General features: G+C 37.0%; 1 protein-coding gene across 9 annotated transcripts in view; it reads right to left on the bottom strand.

The window, feature by feature from the left end:
- Positions 1–23,290, bottom strand: part of TTBK2 (tau tubulin kinase 2) — a 129,302-nt gene that overhangs the window by 62,938 nt on the left and 43,074 nt on the right. For 6 of the 9 annotated variants that reach the window (XM_043919116.1, XM_043919115.1, XM_043919114.1 and 3 more), the window contains one exon: positions 19,961–20,108. In XM_043919116.1, coding sequence (XP_043775051.1) covers positions 19,961–20,108 — 148 coding nt within the window. Of the gene's footprint in view, positions 1–12,475; positions 12,588–19,960; positions 20,109–23,290 lie in introns of those variants that run through there. The other 3 variants (XM_043919121.1, XM_043919122.1, XM_043919123.1) reach the window with 1 other exon arrangement.

Here is a 23,290-nt window from a genome sequence, read left to right as displayed (position 1 = left end):
TTAATTGAAACAGTAACTCTTCACCACCACTTACAGCAGTTCTTAAAATAACTTTACAATAATTAGTACAAACCGAAGTTATCGTTCCATGAATACAGGGGCCCTATCTATGTTGTTCTGTCACTACCCCACAGTACCTGGCAAAGAGTGAAACACCTGATATTTGTGAATGAACAAAGTAATGGAAATAATAACTATAATAATAATAATAAAGCATGCATAATATGAAGCATACTGTGCTAGGCATTATATTAAGTGCTTTATATGTACTTAATTCTCACAACTTATATGGCATAAGTATTATTATTTTCTCTATTTTTCAAAATTGAAAAATGGAGGCTTGGTGAGGTTAACTACTGTGTCTAAGACCTCACAGCTGGAAGACGACGGAGCAGTTTGATCCCAGAGTCTTTGTTCTTATCCATTATGCCAGGAATACTTGAAACAGATTTTAAAGTCAAGTAACAACTTGTAAATAAATACTAAAACTAAGCAGTAAATAAAGACTGACAAAATATGGGCTTCCCTCATAGCTCAGTCGGTAAAGAATCTGCCTGCAATGCAGGAGACCCGGGTTTGATTCCTGGGTTGGGAAGATCCCCTGGAGAAGGAAATGGTAATCCACTCCAGTATTCTTGCCTGGAAAATCCCATGGACAGAGGAGCCTGGTGGGCTACAGTCCATGGGGTGGCAAGAGTCGGACCGACATAGCGACTAAACCACCCACCATGACAGAATATAGAGAAGGAGATCCGCTATGTGCCAAGTACTAAAGCAAGCACTAGGAATACAAGATAAATTAAATAAGATCCATGCCCTCAAGGAATTCACAGTCTGGATATATAAACAAAAAATTACAATATGTATTAGTTAGTATGATGAGCTCTGCATTGTAGACAAATTGCTGTGGATACACAGAAGATGTGAAAATTTCATGAGGCTTTTCTAGAGCTAAATCATTAGATTTTAAATTATTAATAGAGTTAACAGACTAGAGGGCTAGATAAGAGGCTGAGGTGGGGGGCATGCTGAGATAAGAAAAGGACACTAAAGTCTTGTATGCCACATAAAGGAATTTAGATCTGACACATAATGGGTGGCAGTTGGGGGTGGGGGGAGGTAGTTCAAAGGTTTTCAAGCATGCTGCTGCTGCTGCTGCCAAGTCGTTTCAGTCGTGTCCAACTCTGTGCATTCCCCTTAGACAGCAGCCCACCAGGCTTCCCCATCCCCCGGATTCTCCAGGCAAGAACACTGGAGTGGGTTGCCATTTCCTTCTCCAATGCATGAAAGTGAAGTCGCTCAGAGGTGTCTGACTCATACTGACTCCATGGACTGCAGCATGACAGCTACATAATTTGGCCTGTGTTTTGGCAAAGTAATGCTATTCACCATTAGATGCTGGTTATGGAAGAGCTGAAGGCAGAGAGATCAATTAGGAGGTTAATACAACAGATGAGGTAAAAGATAAGGAAGGTTCAAATTAAAGCACTGAGAATGAGAATTTAAAGAAGAGGAAAGATTTCAAATTAAGCTTTAAGAGACAGAATAGACAGATTACACAAGAGAAGAAAGTGAATGAAGCCTTTTAAGTTAAGTGGACAAAGTAAACTGTATTAATATAAACCAAGACTAAAGTATGACACAGGATAATGATTTCTGGTTTGGGAATTTTGCACTGATTTATCTATAGAACATGCAAGTTGTGTTACAAATTTAGGGGTAGAGTTTAACAGAGGTCAACCATGTAAAGCCTCCCAGCGGCTCAGTGGTAAAAAATCTGCCTGCCAATGCAAGCAGACATGGGTTTGATCTCTGGGCTGGGAAGGTTTCCTGGAGAAAGAAATGGCAACCCACTCCAGTATTCTTGCCTGGAGAATCCCACGGACAGAGGCACCAGGTGGGCTACAGTCCATAGGGTCGCAGAGTCGGACACAACTGAGCACACACACACAACTATGCAAAGTGATAGATCTATGTATTGTCAATGAGGTAGGAGGTGACGGCCCACTGAAGATGGATAGTTTGAGAGGAGGACACCAGCATGCCAGGGAAAGAAGGAGGAACTAGTGTAGGAGACTGGGAAGGAAATCTATTCAGATTTTCCATTTCTTCATGAGTCAGTTTCAACACTGAAGGTTTTTCTAGGCATTTGTCCATTTCATGTAAGTTATTTAATTTGCTGTCATGTAGTCCATAGTATTCCCTTGTTATAATTCTTTTTAAATTCCTGTAAGGTCTGTAGAAATGTCCCCTCTTCCACTCCTCATTTTAGTAATTTTAGTGTTTTTGCTTTTTTTTCTTTTTGTCTAGTAAAGGCTTGTCAATTTGTTAATTTTTTAAATAAAAGAACCAATTTCTGACTTTGTGGAATTTTCCCCACTGTTTTTCTAGTCTCTCTTTTATTAATTTCCACTGCAATCTTTCTTATTTCCTTCCTTCTGCTTAGTTTAGATTTAATTTGCTCTTCTTTTTCTAGTGTCATAAGGTGGAAGGTTAGGCTATTTACTGGAAATCTTTCTGATTTCATGATATAAGTGTTCACTGCTATAAATTTCTTTCTAAGTACTGTTCAAGCTGTACCCCATAACTTTAGGTATCTTGTGATGATGAAGTTTTAACTAAGCAACCGGTAGAACCACTTGTGAATCTTAGAAGGTAGAGTCATTAATGCCATATATTATGCAGGACAAACTATTATTTTTCTTTGAAGGAGACACAATACTGCTGGAAAGAAAAAAAGCATTGGCTTCAAGTTAAATTTAAACTCTGCCACTTAATAGTTATGGGACTTTGATCAAATTTTGGTTTCCTCAACAGAGCTACTGAAAAAAGTTAAATGAGATAATATATTTATAAAGCATCTTCTTGATTAACTATATAGTGTTCATTCCTCCCTGCTAACAGCACCCAAATTTCCCTTTGGAAATGATCTTCCTCTGTCTCAATGGATTTGATTCACTCAGGCAAGGTGGGACATTGCTTTAAGCCAAACAGAATAATCTAGAAACTGAGATCAAGCTCAGCTGGTAAAGAATCCACCTGCGATGTGGGAGACCTGGGTTTGATCCCTGGGTTGGGAAGATCCCCTGGAGAAGGGAACGGCTCCCATTCCAGTATTCTAGCCTGAAGAGTTCTATGCACTGTGTAGTCCATGGGGTCACAAAGAGTCGGACATGACTGAGCGACTTGCACTTTCACTTCACTTGATGATGAAAAGAAACTAGATATTCAAGACTGAAGACAATCAATGCATGATATTACTCTAATAAGTATAATTGTTTCTGGGATGTTATAATCAGAGAAAAATTCAATACCTTCATATAATTATAAGAAGAGATATTATATTTGAATATAGGCCCCTTCCAGTTGCTATGGGCAATCGTCTCTCAACTGTGAAAGAAACCAGCATGAGGATACAGTTCACAATATGGAGGAGAAAACTGCAGGAAAAAAGTGTCAGATGGATAGTCATATGCAAAGGAATGAAAAGCAGACTCGATCTTATACCATATACAAAAATCAACTATCAAAAATCAACAATCCATCAAAATGGATTAAATACTTGACCGTAAGACTTAAATCCACAAAACTCATAGAAGAAATCACAAGGGGTAAGTTCCTTGACATCAGCCTTGGAGATGACTTTTTTGGTCTTGACAACAAGGGCAAAGATGGCAAATGCAAAAATAAACAAGTGGGATTACATTAAATCAAAATGTTTCTGCACAGCAAAGGAAACCACTAAAATATAACTACATCATATATCACCTCTGAATCTTTCAGCTTGGTGTGGAAGAAAAGTGCATGTGCTCAAGACTGCTTGAGTTAAATATTAGCTTTTTTCACGTGCCAGCTAGCTATTTAATTTCTACAAGCCATATGAAGAATAACAGCAGCACTTATGTCAAAGAGTTATGGCACAAGTGGAATCAGCTAAATAAAGTATTTCTAATACTAAATATACTGCCTGGTACAGAATAAATACTCAATATATGCTCCCTATTACTATCATTAAAGCTTAGTAATTTTGACCACTAATTTTGGAAGGAGACATATATAAACTCAAATCTTGGCTCTACTGACCAGGCTCACCTAGCATGTGCCTCTCTCTGATACCAACTATTCTGTCATATCTGACTGTACTTCAGTGGACCAGGCCAAACATGTCCCCTAATGTCACTGCCCACACACTAGTCATTAGATAATCTCCCTAAAATAACTGTTTTTATCATCTGCCTACTCAAGAAACCATAAACAATAATGCCTGAAGAAATTAGATTAAAATGGTGAGCCTGGATTTCAAGATTCATTCTACATTACTTACCAAACCTCATTTCCTTCAGCTTAACATAAATTATACACTCTGATGAAGTTTGTTTCTTTTTTTATTCTCCCTCACAAATGTTCTACCTTATTTTTTGTTCACATTATTTCTCTCAACCTTATCTCCTCAAATCAAATGCAACTCTTAAAATCTAAATATCCCTATTAGGAGGTAATATCAACAAATTAATAACTCAGGATCAGATTTTCAGATATTCAGCAAGTTAGTCACCTAGCCAGGCACCGAGGAGGAAACAAATAAACAAGAAAATCAAAATAAGAGTTCCCTAGCAGCAGAGATAAATACATAGAGTAGAGTCTGGTGCACATGTGGAACTAGAGAAAGAAGAGAAGTCAGCAAGTCAGCACTGATCACTAGGAACCATAGGTTGTTGACCACAAGAAAATACAGGATGGAAATGTATCAACAAACCAATTTTAACTTTCTGCTTGTGTCTCCTCTTAAAAATCTGCTAAAACACAAAAGAAAGTCTGAACATACAAGCCAAATCTTTACCAGCTGCTGAAAATATCACCACTAAGGCTTTTTCTTAATCTTCTAGCTCTTGACTACTCTAACCCTACAGGGAATGCTTGTGGTCTGTCACCAAGCTCTGTACAAAAGAGAAACAATCAGTGATATCTCCAGCCAAAAAAGGCCATAAGTAAACTTAATTTAGACAGGTATTATCTAAAGATATTATAGGCAAGGTAGGACCTCACTAGTTAAACACAGATTGTAACTGTGATATGGAAAGGATTTCTACTTATCTAAGGGAAGTAGTAACTTAATTATATACTTTTTGTTCTTAAAGGAAGAGATATGCTATACACTTAATGAAATGCACATAACCTAAAGAATATTTTTGTTCTTATGATTTCAGATGATCATCTACTATTTTTGGTTTCAATTCAAGAGCTTAAAACTTCGGCAGGTGGTGGTGTTGTGGTCTACATCTTAATGTTAATTTTTTTTGTGTGTGTTATTAGATTTCTTTGGAGTCCTAACATATTTTGGAAATTCAAAAACTGAACAAATCACAAATGGTGCAGTGGATTAACAATAAAAATAATCTGCAATCTTCAAGAGTAGATGGCATCCAGTTCACTACATCAGATTGTACTTTTCTCCCCACTTCTCAATAAAATTTTTAAAAATTTTTTAATTGTAAATGGAAAAAAAAATTTTTTTAATTGGAGGAAAATTGCTTTACAATGCTGTGTTGGTTTCTGCTGTACAACAACACAAATCAGTCATAATTATACATATATCATCTCCCTCTTGAGCTTCCCTTCCTTCCCCCATCCCACCCCCCTAGGTCATCACAGAGAACCAGGCTGGGCTCCCTGTGAGTCCTAGTGTTAAATATTAATATCATGCAAAAGGCAAGTAATTTTACATGACTTGCTACTAGGGGAAAGTAAATCTATCTAAAGGGGCATCAATCATTTTTCTTTTTAAATAAGAAAGCCATTTAGTAATAAAGTGAAAAGCTGAGCTAAAAGTATCCCTAACCCACTAAATGGGGATGCTCTGAAATTCAAAGAACAAACGTCAGGTCAGTTACAAATTAGCAAATAAGGGGATTCTGCAAAGCTGGACAATTAGACTGCTAAGAATACAACAAAATTAGCTTCCTTATCCATCTATCATTTACTCCTCATATCTACCCACTCCTCACCAAAAACAAACCAAATCTACCCTAATAATAACTCATGAAATATCCACACCAATGGGAGATAGAAAAATACAAGGCATAGGTCCTATCCTCAAAGAATTTACAATCTTATTGAAAGCAATAAATGTATTACAAGACCAATATGGGCAGTACAAGATCAAATTATAGCTTATAAAAACAAAGAATAAGCATTACAGAGAAAGCAAGAGATTAGAATGCATCACAGAGCGTGAAGCTTGACTGAGTTAACTTGACAGTGATACAAAAAGACAGGAGGGTGTCTTCTAAGCCAAATCCCACAGAAAAATAACTGAGACAAGAAGTCTAAGAATAAAACTCCTACCAGCGTTCATGAGGATGCCCATCTAATAACCCCTTAGGTTCTCAGTAGCTCACAGGAGCCAAAGGCAAAAGGAATACAGACTCTTCAGTCCAGATAGCCATCACAGGGAATTTCATCATTTAGACAAGACTATCCTACCACAATGGCCAACTTAAAACTAGCAGGCTTTTATGATTCTAATGAAAAAAAAAAAATGAGCATGATTTCCTCATCCTATTTTTAAAATGTACTAAAATATAACAAAAATGTATAAACAAACATATGTTTTAAAAAACAGAGAGAAAAGATAAAGAATTAGGAGACCACTACCCCTGCCACTACAGGAGATGCAGGAGATGTGGGTTCAATCCCAAGGTTGGAAAGATGCCTAGGAGAAGGAAACAGCAACCCACTCCAGTACTCTTGCCATGAGAACCCCATGAACAGTATGAAACTGCAAAAAGATATGACACCAGAAGATGGGCCACCCAGCTTGGAAGGTGTCTAATATGCTACTGGAGGAGAGCAGAGAGCAATTACTAACAGCTCCACAAAGAATGAAGCAGCTGGGCCAAAGCAGAAATGACACTCAGTTGTGGACATGTCTGGTGCTGAAAGTAAAGTCCAATGCTGTAAAGAGTAATACTGCATAGGAACCTTTAATGTTAGGTCCATGAATCAAGGAAAACTGGATATAGTCAAGCAGGAGATGGCAAGAGTGAACATCAACATCTTGGGAATCAGTGAACTAAGATGGACGGGAATGGGTGAATTTAATTCAGATGACCATTACACCTACTGCAGGTAAGAATTCCTTAGAAGAAATGGAGTAGGCCTCATAGCCCACAAAGAGTCTGAAATGCAGGAGCTGGCCTTGGAGGACAAAATGATGCAGGGCAAAGGCTAACAGTTTTGTCAAGAGAACACACTGGTCATAGCAAACAATCTTTTCCAACAGCACAAGAGACAACTCTACACATGGACGTCACAGATGGTCAGTATCCAAATCAGACTGACTGTATTCTTTGCAGCCGATAATGGAGAAGCTCTACAGAGTCAGCAAAAACAAGACCTGGAGCTGACTGTGGCTCAGATCATGAACTCCTTATTGCAAAATCCAGGCTTAAATTGAAGAAAGTAGGGAAAACCAATAAGCCATTCAGCTATGACCTGAATCAAATCCCCTATGATTATACAGTGGAGGTGATAAATAGATTCAAGGGATCAGATCTGTTAGACAAAGTGTCTGAAGAACTATGGACAGAGGTTCTAACACTATACAGGAGGCAGTGACCAAAACCATCTCAAAGAAAAACAAATTCAAGAATGCAAAGTGGGTTGTCAGAGGAGACTTTGCAAACAGTTGAGAAAAGAAGAGAAGCAAAAAGCAAGGGACAAAGGGGAAGATACACAACTGAATGCAGAGTTCCAGAGAAGAGAAAGGAGAAATAAGAGGGACTTCTGAACAGTGTGAAGAAATAGAGGAAAACAACAGAATGGGAAAGCAAGAGATCTCTTCAAGAAAACTAGAGTTATCAAGGGAAGATTTCATGCAAGGATGGACATGATAAAGGACAGAAACGGTAAGGACCTAACAGAGGCAGAAGAGATTAAGAGGACGTGGCAAGAATACACAGAAGAACTATACAAAAAAGGTCTTAATAACTTGGATAACCATGATGATGTGGTCACTCACCTGGAGTCAGACATCCTGGAGTGTGAAGTCAAGTGGGCCTTAGGAAGCATTATTACAAACAAAGCTAGTGGAGGTGATAGAATTCCAGCTGAGCTATTTCAAATCTTAAAAGATGTGATGCTGTTAAAGTGCTCCACTCAATACGTCAGCAAATTTGAAAAACTCAACAGTGGCCATAGGATGGGAAATGGTCAGTTTTCATTCCAACCCCAAAGAAAGGTAGTGGCAAAGAATGTTCAAATTACTGGATCACTGCACTCATTTCTCATGCTAGTAAAAGATTATGCTTAAAATTCTTCAAGTTAGGCTTCAAAAGTATGTGAACCGAGAACTTTCAGATGTACAAGCTGGGTTTAGAAAAGGCAGAAGAACCAGAGATCAAATTGCCAACGATCTCTGGATCATAGAGAAGGGAAGGGAATTCCAGAAAAACACCTACTTCATTGACTACTTGAAAGCCTTTTCCTGTGTGGATCACAACTGTGGAAAATTCTTAAAAGGATGGGAATACCAGACCACCATACCTGTCTCCTGAGAAAGCTGTATGCAGATCAAGAAGCAACAGTTAGAATCGAACATGGAACAGACTGCTTCAAAACTGGAAAGGAGTGGGACAAAGCTGTATGTTGTCACCCTGCTTATTTAACTGATATGCAGAGCACATCATGCGAAATGCTGGGCTGGATGAAGCACAGCTGGATCCAAGACTGCTGGGAGAAATATCAACAACCTCAGTTATGCAGATGATATGCTAACCACAGAAAGTGAACAGGAATTAAAGAGCCTCTTGAGGGTGAAAGAGGACAGTGAAAAAGCTGGCTTAATACTCAACATTCAAAAAACTAAGATCATGGCATCCAGTCCCATCACTTAATGGCAAATAGATGGGGAAAAAGTGGAAGCAGAGACAGATTTCATTTTCTTGGGCTCCAAAATCCCTGCAGACAGTGACTGTAGCCAGGAAATTAAAAGACGCTTGCTCCTTGGAAGGAAAGTGTGAAAGTGAAAATCGCTCAGTTGTGTCTGTTTGCCATCCCATGGAGTGGTCCATGGAATTCTCTAGGCCGGAATACTGGAGTGGGTAACCTTTCCCTTCTCCAGGGGATCTTCCCAACCCAGGGATTGAACCCAGGTCTCCTGCACTGCAAGTGGATTCTTTACCAGTTGAGCTACAGGGAAGCCCAAGAATACTGGAGTGGGTAGCTTATCACTTCTCCAGTGGATATTCCCGACCCAGGAACTGAACCAGGGTCTCCTGCATTGCAGGCGGATTCTTTACCAACTGAGCTATCAGCAAAAGACACTTGCTCCTTGGAAGGAAAGCTATGACAAACCTTGACAACATATTAAAAAGCAGAGACATCACTTTGCCTAAGGTCTATGTAGTCAAAGCTATGGTTTTTCCAGTAGTCATGTATGGATGTGAGAGTTGGACCATAAAGAAGCCTGAGCATCGAAGACTTCATGCTTTTGAACTGTGGTCCTGGAGAAGATCTTAAGAGTTCCTTAGATAGCAAGGAGATCAAACCAGTTAATCCCAAAGGAAATCAACTCTGAACATTCATTGGAAGGACTGATGCTGAAGCTCCAATACTTTGGTCACCTCATGAGAAGAGCCCACTCATTGGAAAAGATCCTGATGCTGGGAAAGTCTGAAGGCAAAAAGAGAAAAGGACAGCAGAGAATGAGATGTTTAGATAGCATAACCAACTCAATGGACATGAGTTTGAGCAAACTCAGGGAGATAGTGAAGGACAGGGAAGCCTGGCATGCTGCAGTCCATGGGGTCGCAAAGAGTCAGACATGACTTTGCAACTGAAGAAAAACATAATGGCTAATGATTCTAAGCATCTTTTGCTGAGCTGATTTTCCACTCTATATCCTCTCCTAAAGATTTTTAATTGGATTCTTTTCTTATTGTTGAGTTTTTGGAGTTTAAATATTCTGATTTTAAGTCCTTTGCAGATATGTGATTTGCAAGTATTTTCTCCTGGTCTATAACCTGTCTTTTCATTCTGTTAATAGTGTCTTCACAAGCAAAATAATTTGATTCAGTCCAATTCATCAGCTTCTTCTTTTCAATCATGATTTGGTGTCATGTGAAAGAACTTCTTGCTTATAGCCAGTTCACAAAGATTTTCTGTGTTTGCTTCTAAAAACTGTATAGGTTTATATTTCACATTTGGATGTGTGGTACTTTTCAAGTTCATTTTTGTATAATGTGTGTAGTTTAGGTCAAGGTTCACTATTTTGGTATTTGGATGTCCCACTGTTCCAACACCATTTATCAAAAGTGCTACTCTTTTTCCACTTTGCAACTTTGTTAAACATTATTGGCCATATTTCTATGAGTCTACTTCTGAAGTCTATTCTAGTTCGGTGATCTATATGCCTATTCCTTCACCACAGTCTTGACTGTGGTACCTTTGTACTAAGTTTTAAAATCGTGTAGCTTGATTTTTCCAACATTTTTCTTTTTAAAAATTGTTTTAGAAATTCTAGGTCCTTTGCCTTTCTATAAAAATTCTAAAATTGGTTTCTCTATCACGACAACCAGTGTTGCTAGGATTTATTGCTGTTGTTATTGCTTCAAATCTATAAAGCAACTTGAGGAAAATCGATGTCTTATATATAGTGAATTTTCCAATTCATGAATACATGTCTTTATTTAGGAAATTTAAAATTTCCTTTTAAAAAATAAATTAGGAGGGGACATATGTATACTTATAGCTGATTCATGTTTATGTTTGGCAGAGACCAACACAATACTATAAGGCAATTATCCTCAATTAAAAATAAATAAATTTTAAAAATAAATTAAAATTAAAGAAGTTTTAAAAATAAGGATTTTACATTTTCACCATAAAGCTCTCATACATATTTTGCTACATTGATACCTAAGTATTTCATTTTGTGAGAGCTACTATAAATGGATTTTTTAATATTCCATTTTCAATTATGTGTTGCTAGTACACAGAAATATGATTTTTTTGTGTGTGGGCTGACCTTGAACCACTTACTAAACTCATGTATTCCAGTTATTTTTTTCTGGATTCCTTGGGATTTTATAAACATATAGTCATGCTATCTGCATAAATAGAGACAGTTTTATTTCTTCCTTTCTAATCAGTATGCCATTATTTCTTAAAATATTTTTGCCACACCAGAACCATTATCTTCACATTCTGGGTCTCTGACAACACAAATGTTAGACTTTATGAGAGTTTCAAGATTTCCGAGGCACTTATTTATATTTTTCTCTGTTCTTCAAATTGGATCACTTCTATTTATTTAACTTCACTGACTTACTATGTCATGTCCTCTCTGCTATCAAGCCCGTTCAGTGAGCTTTTCATTTCCATTATTGTATTTCTCAGTTCTAAAATCTCCATTTAGTTCTTCTTTACATCTTCTATTTCTTTGCTGAGACTTTCTATCTTCCCACTCATTCCTGGAATATGGTCATAATATCTGATTTTAAGTCTTTTTGAGATAATTTTAACATCTGTGATCCTGGCACTGGTATCTCTTTTTTGCCTTTTCCCAAGTGAGTGCAGATTTCACAGGTTCTTTTTAAGCTGAGTAATCCAAGATTGTATTCTGGACATTTTGAATATTATCTTATGAGAATCTGGCTCCTATTTAAGTCCCACCAAGAGTGCTGGTGTTTTTATTTTAGCCAGTAATTGACCCAGTCGGGTTCACACTTCAAGTTCTGACCATCCTTCTGTAGCCTGCATTTCCAATTTCAGTTTAGTGTGCAAAGCCTTTGAAGTCATACTGAATGTGTTCCATAACTGTCCCACGCAGTGTCCAGTTTGGGTCTTGGGGGTGGTCTATCCCATAATTTGGTCCTCAATGTGCCGTTCAGGATCATACACAAGCACACACAGCTTGGAAGTCAGCTCAGGAGTCTGTGAGCAATTTTAAGTGGTCACTTTCCCAAGCTTCTCATTCACCTGCAATCCTCTGGATTCCTGGGGCTTCCCTTTTTCAGCCTTCCTGCAGAAAGCTGGGGCTTCATTAGCCCCATTCTTCCATATACTTCCCATAACCATGCCCACATCAGGGCCAAGCAACAGAAGAGCAGAGGGAAACGAAAAGCAATGGGACTTGCCCCACTCTCTTGAGACAACAGCTCCTCCAATCTGAGAGGAAGGTTCCTATCCTTTTGAGATTCAGGCTCCTGCCTGCCCCACTGATGCCACTGCCCAGGATTGCTTGAGGCCTGGGCTGCAAGAGAATGAAGAAAGAGGGGGAAAAAAAGAAAAAAGAGAAGGATGTGGGGTTGCCACATTCTGAGTATTAGAAGACCTCTTTCCTCTTCCTTGGGTCAGAACTAATGGGATTCTCCTGGTGCTCTTTCTGTCCATGTTAATAATGCTCACGTCCAAGTTTCAGGATACATTAAGTTCAGTCTGGGGCATACTGGAAGAAAAAAAATGGTAAACTCACCGACGGTTCAGTAGTACTTTGAATTCTGGTCTTCTTCCCCAATCTGCCTCCTACTATTTATTTTTCAGAGTCCTCAAATAGCCACTCCAAGCATTCTGTCCAGGTCTTACAGCTGCATTCAGTGGGAAAGACAGGGTGAAGTGTGCTTACTCCATCTTATCTGGAACCAGAACCTGGACTACTGCTTCTCATAACAAACTTTGTAGAACTGATTGACTCAACTACTTGTTAAATTTGATCATAAGAAATTAAAATTTAAAAATAAATAAATCCTGTAATAATCTTTCCCTGAGGAAAAGGGAACAAGCAACTTAACAGGATCACATTATTTTAAGCATATATACTTTTGGTTATTCAATTATTAGGAAAAAAGTGAAGTTCTTAATTATACTTTGCTTTACTTCTCTAAATCTTATTTTACCTGTGGATATTTGTGAATACTAGGACTGTTATAAAATTTTTAAAAGAAGGAAAAAAAAGAGATTTATTGAAAGTATGACTCAGAGGAAGCTATAAAGTGTTAAAGAAATTGAAAAATAGTTCAGGATGACCAACACTAAGTGTAAGCCCAACAGTTTCAAGAAAACAGTATAGAAAAGCAGGCAGATATCAATTCAAGGTGTGTATGCCATGTTAATTTAAAGTGTGTATAAAGAAAGTAAAGGAAGGCCCTGAAGTGTTTTAGCAATGGCCAGGAAGTGACATGATTTTCTTGAAGGATTACTCCTCTGCAGAACATAAAAGTGCACAGAAAATGAATCTTATTGTCTGACTCTAAGGGGGTCTCATCAAGTTGAACAGTATATACAGTATGATTCCACATGTGGTTGGGGGTTATGGGTAGGGAGGGAGATTTTATATACACACATGCACTTACAGACATGCACACACACATACAATGTTATGATACACATCATATATGATCAAATGATTATAAATCATATATATCCATAAATTATATGATTATAGTAATTTAATCTTATTATGATTCTATATAATATATATGTATATATTCATGTACACAGACAAATGGATAGATTAAATATATGCATTGAATGTTTCTAGAAAAAACACAAGAAACCTGTAACAGTGGTTAGAGGGAAGAATGAAAGGGCTAAGGGAAAAAAACTTTTACTTTTTACAGTATTCTTCTGTTTGATTTTAAATTCTTTTACCATGAACACTTACACGCTTAAAAAGGGTTGTAAAAAAAAAAAGGAAGGAGAACATATGCAGAAGTTAAATATGATATAGATATAAGACATTAAAATAAGATATGTATGAGCCTAGCATTCAGTAGCACTGTTCCTAGCATACAGTAAGCACTCAAACACAGTTACAGATCTTCCTACAAATAAGATGTTACTAATCATTTATAAAGAAGGGTCACAACACAAAACAGCTGATTTTAATTATACTGCACAAATTAACCAGGTATTTTCAAGCATTCAGAAATTTGAGAAAAGATGAAGAGTAAGAATGGATTTTAAAGATACTTATTATTATCATTTAATTATACTTTTGCTACAAAAGAAATGTTTGCTTATTTTTCTCAATTTCTTAAGCACTGAAGAGTATAAAGGGAAAAGAGTCTCTCCTTTCCTAGTCCCTCTAATTCCAATACACAAACACAGCCATTCCCAATGGCTCAGTGGCTTCTTGAGTTCTATACAACTGCAGACTTTCTTTGTGCATATAAAGCACATATAAATATGTATGTCTCTATATATGATATTCTCTTTCAAGGAGATTAATCTCTGCTCCTTTAAATAATCTAGACCTACTCTATTTCTTAAATGTCATTTTTCTAAACCCAAATAGAGTAATGAATAAACAAATCTTTAAACTGCCAGATGATGCTAAATCTTCCAATATACCTAAATTGGGATATACTTAAATGGACAGGTTGAACAGTTGAAGTTCTCAATGATCTCCTATCATCCCTTGATAGAAAAGATAAACCTTAACTAGGGCAAACAAAAGTTACTTTAAGGGGAAAAAATGCACTAGGTAAAATGAACAAAATGGCAGATGATAGGTTTTTAAAAGATTAAAAGATGTAATGAGGTGTAAGGTGTTATCCCTAATCTTTAGGTCCCAAAGTCTGACTAATATGCTCTCTCAAAAAATAAGTTATTTGAGATCTTCTAACATACCCATATCTGATAGAACAAAAACTCAGTGAGGGCAAGCAAATTTGAAATAACTTTCACAGACATTCTATACTGAACAGACCAGGGGGTCTAATCCAGAAATCACATATTTCTTATATTCTTATGACTGGGGGAACAAAGAAGTCACATTTTACAGCAGCAGATAGAACTTCAAGCAGGGAAGGCAGAAGAGGTAGAACTGATCTTCTGTAGTAGTAACATTTCATCTGAACTTTCAGCTTGTGCTCTGCAGTCTCCAAAGCAAAAATAAAATCCAGGACCAATATTCCAGGGTTTCCAAAAAAGTTCCCGTAATTCAAAACAAAAACTACAATCTCTTTATGGGCTGTAAGGAAAAACAATTTTTCCCTGCATTTATATGAGGCAAGAAAAATTCCTAATTCAACTAAGAATAAAAAAATTACTTGGTTGTAACAGTGGTATTTACTCTATTTGATATCAATAGGATCTTCACTTGCTTTTAGAGGATCTAGAGAAGAAAAATATTTAAAGAAGCTTTAAATTAATTACTTTCTCATCCAAGGTAATATATAAAGAGAAAAACCTCAGTTTTACTTAATTTAACGCTTTGAAAAGGCACAAGAGATAAGATGATATTGATCATTTACAGCATGAAGAGCTAGAACGGGATAGAAAGGCTGGGCAATTTTCTAGTTTTAAGTTCAACAAACCTCATTAGATTGAACACATCATGGAGGTAAGATACATAAGGATTAGTGGTGTGTGTGTGCGTGTGTGTATGTGTGTACAGAAGGAGATGGAAGTACAACAAACTTCATTAGATTGAACACATCATGGAGGGAAGACACAAGGATTAGTGGTGGGTGTGTGTGTGTACAGAAGGAAATGGCAACCCACTCTAATATTCTTGCCTGGGAAATTCCATGGATAAAGAAGCCTGGCAGGCTACAGTTCATGGGGTCACAAGAGTCAGAGACGAGTTAGAACTAAACCACCACTTGTTTCAACTGGAAGCAAGTAAACAAAATATAAACTTCTCAAGATCCTAGGAAGACTTCCTTTGGTGAAAAGATCTGAGGATAAATTTTAGTCATTTTATAATATTCTGAATTTCCACATCACACCACCTATATGCAAAGATTTTAAAAAAACCAAAACTTCAAAACCAAATACAAACCTTTTTCTGGAAGATCCAAGTGACTATCTCTTGTAACAATGAAGAACTAAACATCTATATAACATGGTTTTGTGAATCTAAACCTTAGTCACCCAAAGATGACTTTACCAACTAGTATTTATAACACTCTGTAACAAATTATTCCAGAATCTTAATAATTCTTTTTCTTACCAAAAAAATAATTTATTAAAATGATAACCAGAAATAGAAGAGTTAATGTTATCCTATTCTCCCACAACTCCATTTACAAATGTACAGTATCACAAAATACAAAGCCACTTTCTACTATCACTTTGCTACTAAGCATAGTATGTCAAGTTTAAATGTACAAAATACATTTTGCCTAAAATAAATGATGTAAACAAATTGAAAAGTGCATATAAGAATAAACTAGGTAATATCGAGTAATATTAAAACCTATTGAAAGAAGTGTGTTGGTCCAATATCAATTGGTGTCTTACTCCCCACATCATGATCTCAGTTTTCTCCCAATATAAAGGTTTATTGGAGAAAAAGGGGTCCTGATTCCAACTCTGGTGCAGGGAAAGAAAGTTCAAGGAAAGCCTGGAACATGTACTGTGCCAGTAAGCTAGTGATATAAAAGAACACTAAAGTTACATCAGGAGGACAAGCAGACAATTTAAAAGGGCTTCCACCAGCCAAAAGAAATGGAAATTTTAGCAAAAAAAGAATAACTGCAATGGATTGAAAGAAAACATATAAAAATCCATGATCTCATAGTGATACTCAAAACAGAAAAACAGCTCACTATTCACATAAGGGCACAACTTGTTATTTTGAAAATTGGCAAATAAACAGGAAAAAAAAATCAGGTCTTTATCCAGCCCTTCTTGTAGTAACTATCATTTCAGGAGAAACAAATGGCTGATGAAATAAAATTCTACTCTGTAGAATAATTCCAATTCAGAAATTTGGAAGGAATAAAAGAATCAGAAATATTTTACAACCCCATGGAAACAGTGGATGAAGACAATGTACTCCATCAGCAACAATAACTGCACGGATCTCATTGAGCCACTAGGTCTAACTACAAGTTCACAGGAAATGTGGAGGATAGAGGAACATATTAAACAATACTGCAAGGAAGCAATCAGCCAAATTCAGATGTGGACTGCTCTAGCAAACTAAGAACTTCATCTCTCAACAAATAAACAGCAACGCCAAGATTAAAAAAAAAAAAAAAAGAGGAGGGGGGAATACATGTATATTAAGAGATACTTAAGAGAGATGTCAACTAAATGCAAAGTGCTTACTGTGCACGTGAATCTTTATTTAAAAAACTCAATGTGAAAAGGGTATTTTTAAGACAATAGGAGAAGTTAAATACTGGCTGTTAGATTTTATATGGTATTGAGAAATAATTTTCTTAGGTGTTTAAGACTACAGTGTTTATGTCATTAATAAAGGAATTCCCTAATGTAAATTATGGACTTTAGTTAACAATAATGTATCAATACTGTTTCACCAACTGTAACAAATATACGACACTAATGCAAGATGTTAATACAGAGGAAACTGTAGATGGGGACTCCACTTCCTGCTCAGTTTTTCCTGTAAACCTGAACCAGTTCTAAAAAGGTAAAGTCTCCTAATTAAAAAAAAAAAGAAAAACTGGAACATGGGCTTCCTCTCCAATCCATTCTTAAAACTGGTCACCTGCAGAGTTTCCACAGTGTTATTATTTCACTTTCGCAATAATGTAGATTCTCCCAAATTTTCCTAATGTTTAACATAAACTACCTCTAATATATTCTCATATTCTTTTTTTTTTTTTTTTTGGTAGGGAATAAGTGACTAAGACCTTCTTTGTTCCAATAAATATAAATTAATACACTCACAAAACCATTAATCATCAACAAAGTTCTTACAAAGCAATGTCTGGCAAATTTTTATTATTTCCAGCAAAATGCTAAGGCCTTCACGCTTTAGGGCCAATGAGAAAGGAATATGCTAGTAATGAGAATTATGCATGAGCTGAGGAATTGTGATGTACAGGAAAAGAAATTATGAGAATTTTGAAAAGGGGGACTCATTTATCAAAAGGAACAAAACTTAGGGTTCAGGATAAATTCATCATAAAGTATCATTTTATGTTAAAAAAAATCCTATACAAGTTATCAAAAATTAAACAACAATTTTAAACCAACCAGCCCTATAAAGGGCTAACCTCTGGTTATATACCTTTTCCTTATACATATAGCCTTTTTATTGGGGTCACTGAGTAAGAAAATCATTATGACAACAGACAGGCAGGAACAAGAAGTTCAGCTCCATTAAAAGGTTCTCAAAGGGTCTAGATTCCAAAGCACCTACAACAAAAAGAATTTATGAGGCTTTTGCCATACACTGACATGAATCAGCTTAAGTATCCAGAAGGCATGGTTAGAAAGTCAAGAAAAGAAAGTCAAGGGCTGCCCATTGAAATACAGACCAAAAGATAAAAAAACCTATTTATTTTGGAAAGTGAAAAGTTCTGAGGAACTAAAAGCAGGTAAGAAAAACATTTTAGGTAGTAGTGTGAAAGACGAAATAAGAAGGAGAGGAGAGACTCGGCGTCCAAGGATCCAACTCACCCATTAAAAGGTACTAAAGCTGTTCTTTAAGCTTTACCACATAGAATCCTGAGTCAACCATGGCCAAAATAGGCAGGAGAACTTGCTGAAAGGGCTATAAAGCTGTATCCTGCCTCATCTGGAAACATTTCCTTAGCACCAAGTAGGAGAAAGACAGGTGAAGCAGCACTGTCCAAGCCAAGCTGATATTAACATATCCTTTATGGACTTGGCTGAGAGTAAAACAGATCACTTGGGATCTGTGCAAGCCAGGAAGACAGAGCTCTAGCTGCACCTGTTTGTTCATATCACTGAGATGCAAACAGCTCAAAATAAACATGGAAGAACAGAAAAAGTGACGAAAAGAGAGCACCATCCTTTTCTCTATTCTTCCTTCTCTAATCATCTATTTTTTCAAGTAGTTACAATGGGTGCTGATCTATCCACTATCTTCCTGATTTCCCATGTTTTGGGAAAGCTAAGTTTGGCCTAAAAACAACTATTAAACAGATCTATAACTATATTAGCATCATACTCTTAAAAAATGAGTCAATTAGTAGAGAAACTTGGGACAATGAGAAAGCTTAAGGCAAAGGGCAGTGATTAAAACAATAGATGCTACCAGAATACATAATACACATTTCATTCACTTAACAGAAACTAATTTACGAAAATTCCAAACATCAGTGATTCACAAAGATAGCACATTCACCCTAGAGAATATACAGCTGTGAATCTGAGGGTCCTAAGCTACATAGCATTTTGTCCTTGCTATTTCTACCAACTAGTTATTTCTACCAATTATAGCAACTTCCTTTGCTCTGTTATGTTAATACTAAATTCCTTTAGACACTAATGAATGTCCCATAGCAATATCAACACTCTAGAGTTTAATAAGATCATTCAGTGTGCTAATCACACCTCTATTTAATTTTGATTCAGAAAAAATATTTAAATATCAGTAATATCAGATTATGTCATTAACTGAAAATACAAAGATGCATCAAACTGGCCGCATATTAAGGGTTTTACATCCATAGAATGAAGTCAGAAAAAAAGTTACTTATCCTTGTAGTAAAATAATAGGGACTCAAGTAGTAACAAGGACCTCAAAAATGATGGCTAGGGCCAGAAAGGAGTTATTTGATGAAATTGAAACTAATGAAATCAACATGTAACAAATATTACTATTTTTTATCCACCCTTCAGTGTGATTTGAAGGCAGATTTCTTGATGTGATTAAAGCATGTTTAACATCCAAAAACACAAAAAGAAACAACTCAGACGTGTTTATGTTTAATTATTTTTTAAAAAGGTAAATTTTACCATAACAGACATTATGTAAACACTTACTAATGCAGAATGTTTCAGGTAATTCACTCCTTCTTATCCTTACTCACCATGAAAAGAAATTCCCAAAGTCCAACTATTCTAAGCAATCAGTATTTCTACAATTACTAGCTAGCAATAAAATGTCCAAGAGAAAAATGTTCAGCATGATTACACTTAGTTGACACCAGAATATTCAACTGATAAAGAATGTAACTTGAAGTTCAAAGACAATAATAAATTGTTTGGTATATCATACAAAGCAGCTTACCTTGTAGTTTTTTCAATACAGCAACCTCCATTTTCAGAACTTGCTTTGGTTGTTGAGCTGATTCCACCTTCAGTGCAACATTTTCCCTGGTGAGCATGTCCAAGGCATCGTAAATTTCTCCAAAGCCCCCACCCCCAATCTTCCTCAACTGCATGGGAAATAAAATAAGAACACATACACACACACAATTAATAGAAGATTCTATTAGAAGTTGATTCATCTCTTATATTTACAAAATAACATATAATTGACTACCCCTATTTTATGCTAAAAGATCTCAATATTATTAACTGAGCATATGCCAAGAATGAATACTTAGAAATAATGTCAAAATTTTTTCCCACAGATTTGTCCACAAGTACTAAATTTATTTCAGCCACAAACAATTTTAAAATTAGGTGTACAGCCAGCATCAGAAACATCATGAAAGACACAGTATCTGAAGCTTCACTTCCCACATATAACTCTCAACCACCAGATCTGTTCTAATTCTAAGGCAATCATTTGAAGACGTTTTAAATCCCTAAAATCTTTTTTTACCAACTGAAATCTCCTCTGGAACCGGACTGAGATGTGTCTGTGGGGAGGCTGGAGGAGGGACAGGCCACCAGAGCCCAGTTCTCTCAGCACCACTTACCCTCCTCTCGGAGGCACTGAGTAGCTACACAGAACATGGCCCCGAAGGGAGGTCCTAGAAAATGGGCCAGCAGCTTGGGGTTAAGGGAACGAAGGACCCCAAGGCACCAAAGAAGTCATTTGGAGGTGGCCCCTCCAAAGCTCAAGCCTGCTAGCTGCCACACAGCTAAGAAATAAAAACCATCTAGGCAGAACTCTTTTTAAATTCCTAATCCACAAGACTGTGATCAAAATAAATGATTGTTTTAAGCCTCTAAATTTTGATGTAGCTTGTCATTGGGTTGGTCAAAAACATTTGGGTTCTTCCATAAGATGTAACAGAAAAATCCAAATGAATCTTTTGGTCAACTCAATGAATAACAGATAACCAAAACACCATCCTTAACAATGAGCCTGTAATTTTTTTTTTACTAAGAGGCCACTATGTCACTCAAATTTGGCAGACATGCTCCACATGTATATTGGCTCTCATTATCAGGACAGAGCAACTATGCCAGGCATAGCTGCATTTGTCACCTTTTGATATGTCTAATGGAGAACTGCCAACCTTTACCATAGCACTTAACACAAAGCTCTCAACAAAGCAACACACGTGCCTGACTTATATAAAGATTACCAACTGCTGGAATCTCCCTGCACCAGCCATGATGATGACAAAGTTCTTTCCTATGTTTACTCAAGCAAATTTTCAGTCTACTGCTTTGCCTAATAAGTAAAACACTGTACCATAAAAACAAAATTTTTATTTCTAAAAGAAGAATCTTTTTTTTGCAATCTGTTGACAGACTAAGGAAACAACTGAATAGCTTGGCTAAACTTGCCAGTGGAACAAAACCTTGGTTAACAAAAGACCAGGTAGCAATAAAACATATTTAAATATATCCAAAAGAAAAATAGCTTCTTTACTGGAAGAAAGAGAGCAGATTCTGAGTCCAGGGCAAGGAAGCCATCAAAAGACTATTAAGGATCCTGTTAAAAAGACTCAGGAGACAACATGAAGGAAATCCCTTTAGTCAAATGAGACAATATGAACATCAATAGCAATGATAACTACAACAGACTGAAACATGTGAAATATGCTTAAATCCATGAATTCTTAATTATAATTTTAAAAATCTCACTGGTCACTTTCAGAAGATGCTCAGTTCAGTTCCGTTCAGTCACTCAGTTGTGTCCGACTCTTGGCGACCCCATGGACTACAACACACCAGGCCTCCTTATCCATCACCAACTCCTACAGTTTACTCAAACTCGTGTCCATTGAGCCGGTGATGCCATCCAGCCATCTTATTCTCTGTTGTCCTCTTCTTCTCCCAACCTCAATCCTTCCCAGCATCAGGGTCTTTTCCAATGAGTCAGTTCTTCACACCAGATGGCCAAAGTATTGGAGTTTCAGCTTCAGCATCAGTCCTCCCAATGAATATTCAGGGCTGAGTTCCTTTAGGATGGACTGGTTGGACCTCCTTGCAGTCCAAGGGACTCTCAAGAGTCTTCTCCAACACCACATTTCAAAAGCATCAATTCTTCAGTGCTCAGCTTTCTTTATGGTCCAACGCTCACATCCATATGTGACTACTGGAAAAACCATACCTTTGACTAGATGGACCTTTGTCAGCAAAGTCATGACTCTGCTTCTTAATACATTATCTAGGTTTGCCATAGCTTTTCTTCCAAGGAGCAAGCGTCTTTTAATTTCATGGCAGCGGTCACCATCTGCAGTGATTTTGGAGCCCACGAAAATAAAGTCTTTCACTTTTTCCATTGTTTCCCCATCTATTTGCCATGAAGTGATGGGACCAGATGCCATGATCTTAGTTTTCTGAATGCTGAGTTTTAAGTCAACTCTCCTCTTTCACTTTCATCAAGAGGTTCTTTAGAACTTTCATTTTTCACTTTCATCAAGAGGTTCTTTGCTATCTGCCCTAAGGGTAGTGTCATCTGCTTATCAGAGGTTATTGATATTTCTCCCAGCAATCATAATTCCAGCTTGTGTTTCATCCAATCCAGCGTTTCTCATGATGTACTCTACATATAAGCTAAATAAGCAGGGTGACAATATACAGCCTTGACGTACCCCTTTCCCAATTTGGAACCAGTCTGTTGTTCCATGTCCAATTCTAACTGTTGCTTCTTGACCTGCATACAGATTTCTCAGGAGGCAGGTCAGGTGGTCTGGTATTTCCATCTCTTTCAGAATTTTCCACAGTTTGTTGTGATACATACAGTCAAAGGCTTTGGCAGTCAATAAAGCAGAAGTAGATTTTCTTCTGAAACTCTCTTTGTTTTTTTGATGATCTGATGGATGTTGGCAATTTGATCTCTGGTTTCTCTGCCTTTTCTAAATTCAGCTTGAACATATGGAAGTTCACGGTTCACGTATTGCTGAAGCCTGGCTTGGAGAATTTTGAGCATTACTTTGCTAGCCTGTGAGATGAGTGCAATTGTGCAGTAGTTTGAGCATTCTTTGGCATTGCCTTTATTTAGGACTGGAATGAAAACTGACCTTTTCCAGTCCTGTGGCCACTGCTGAGTTTTCCAAATTTGCTGACATATTGAGTGCAGCACTTTCACAGCATCATCTTTTAGGATTTGAAATAGCTCAACTGGAATTCCGTTACCTCCACTAGCTTTGTAGTGATGCTTCCTAAGGCCCACTGAACTTCACATTCCAGGATGTCTGGCTCTAGGTGAGTG

The sequence above is a fragment of the Cervus elaphus genome, chromosome 12 (assembly GCF_910594005.1).
Source record: "Cervus elaphus chromosome 12, mCerEla1.1, whole genome shotgun sequence".
Taxonomy (NCBI): Eukaryota; Metazoa; Chordata; class Mammalia; order Artiodactyla; family Cervidae; genus Cervus; species Cervus elaphus.
Note: the sequence above shows the minus strand (reverse complement) of the source record. Positions and strands in the feature narration are given on the sequence as shown.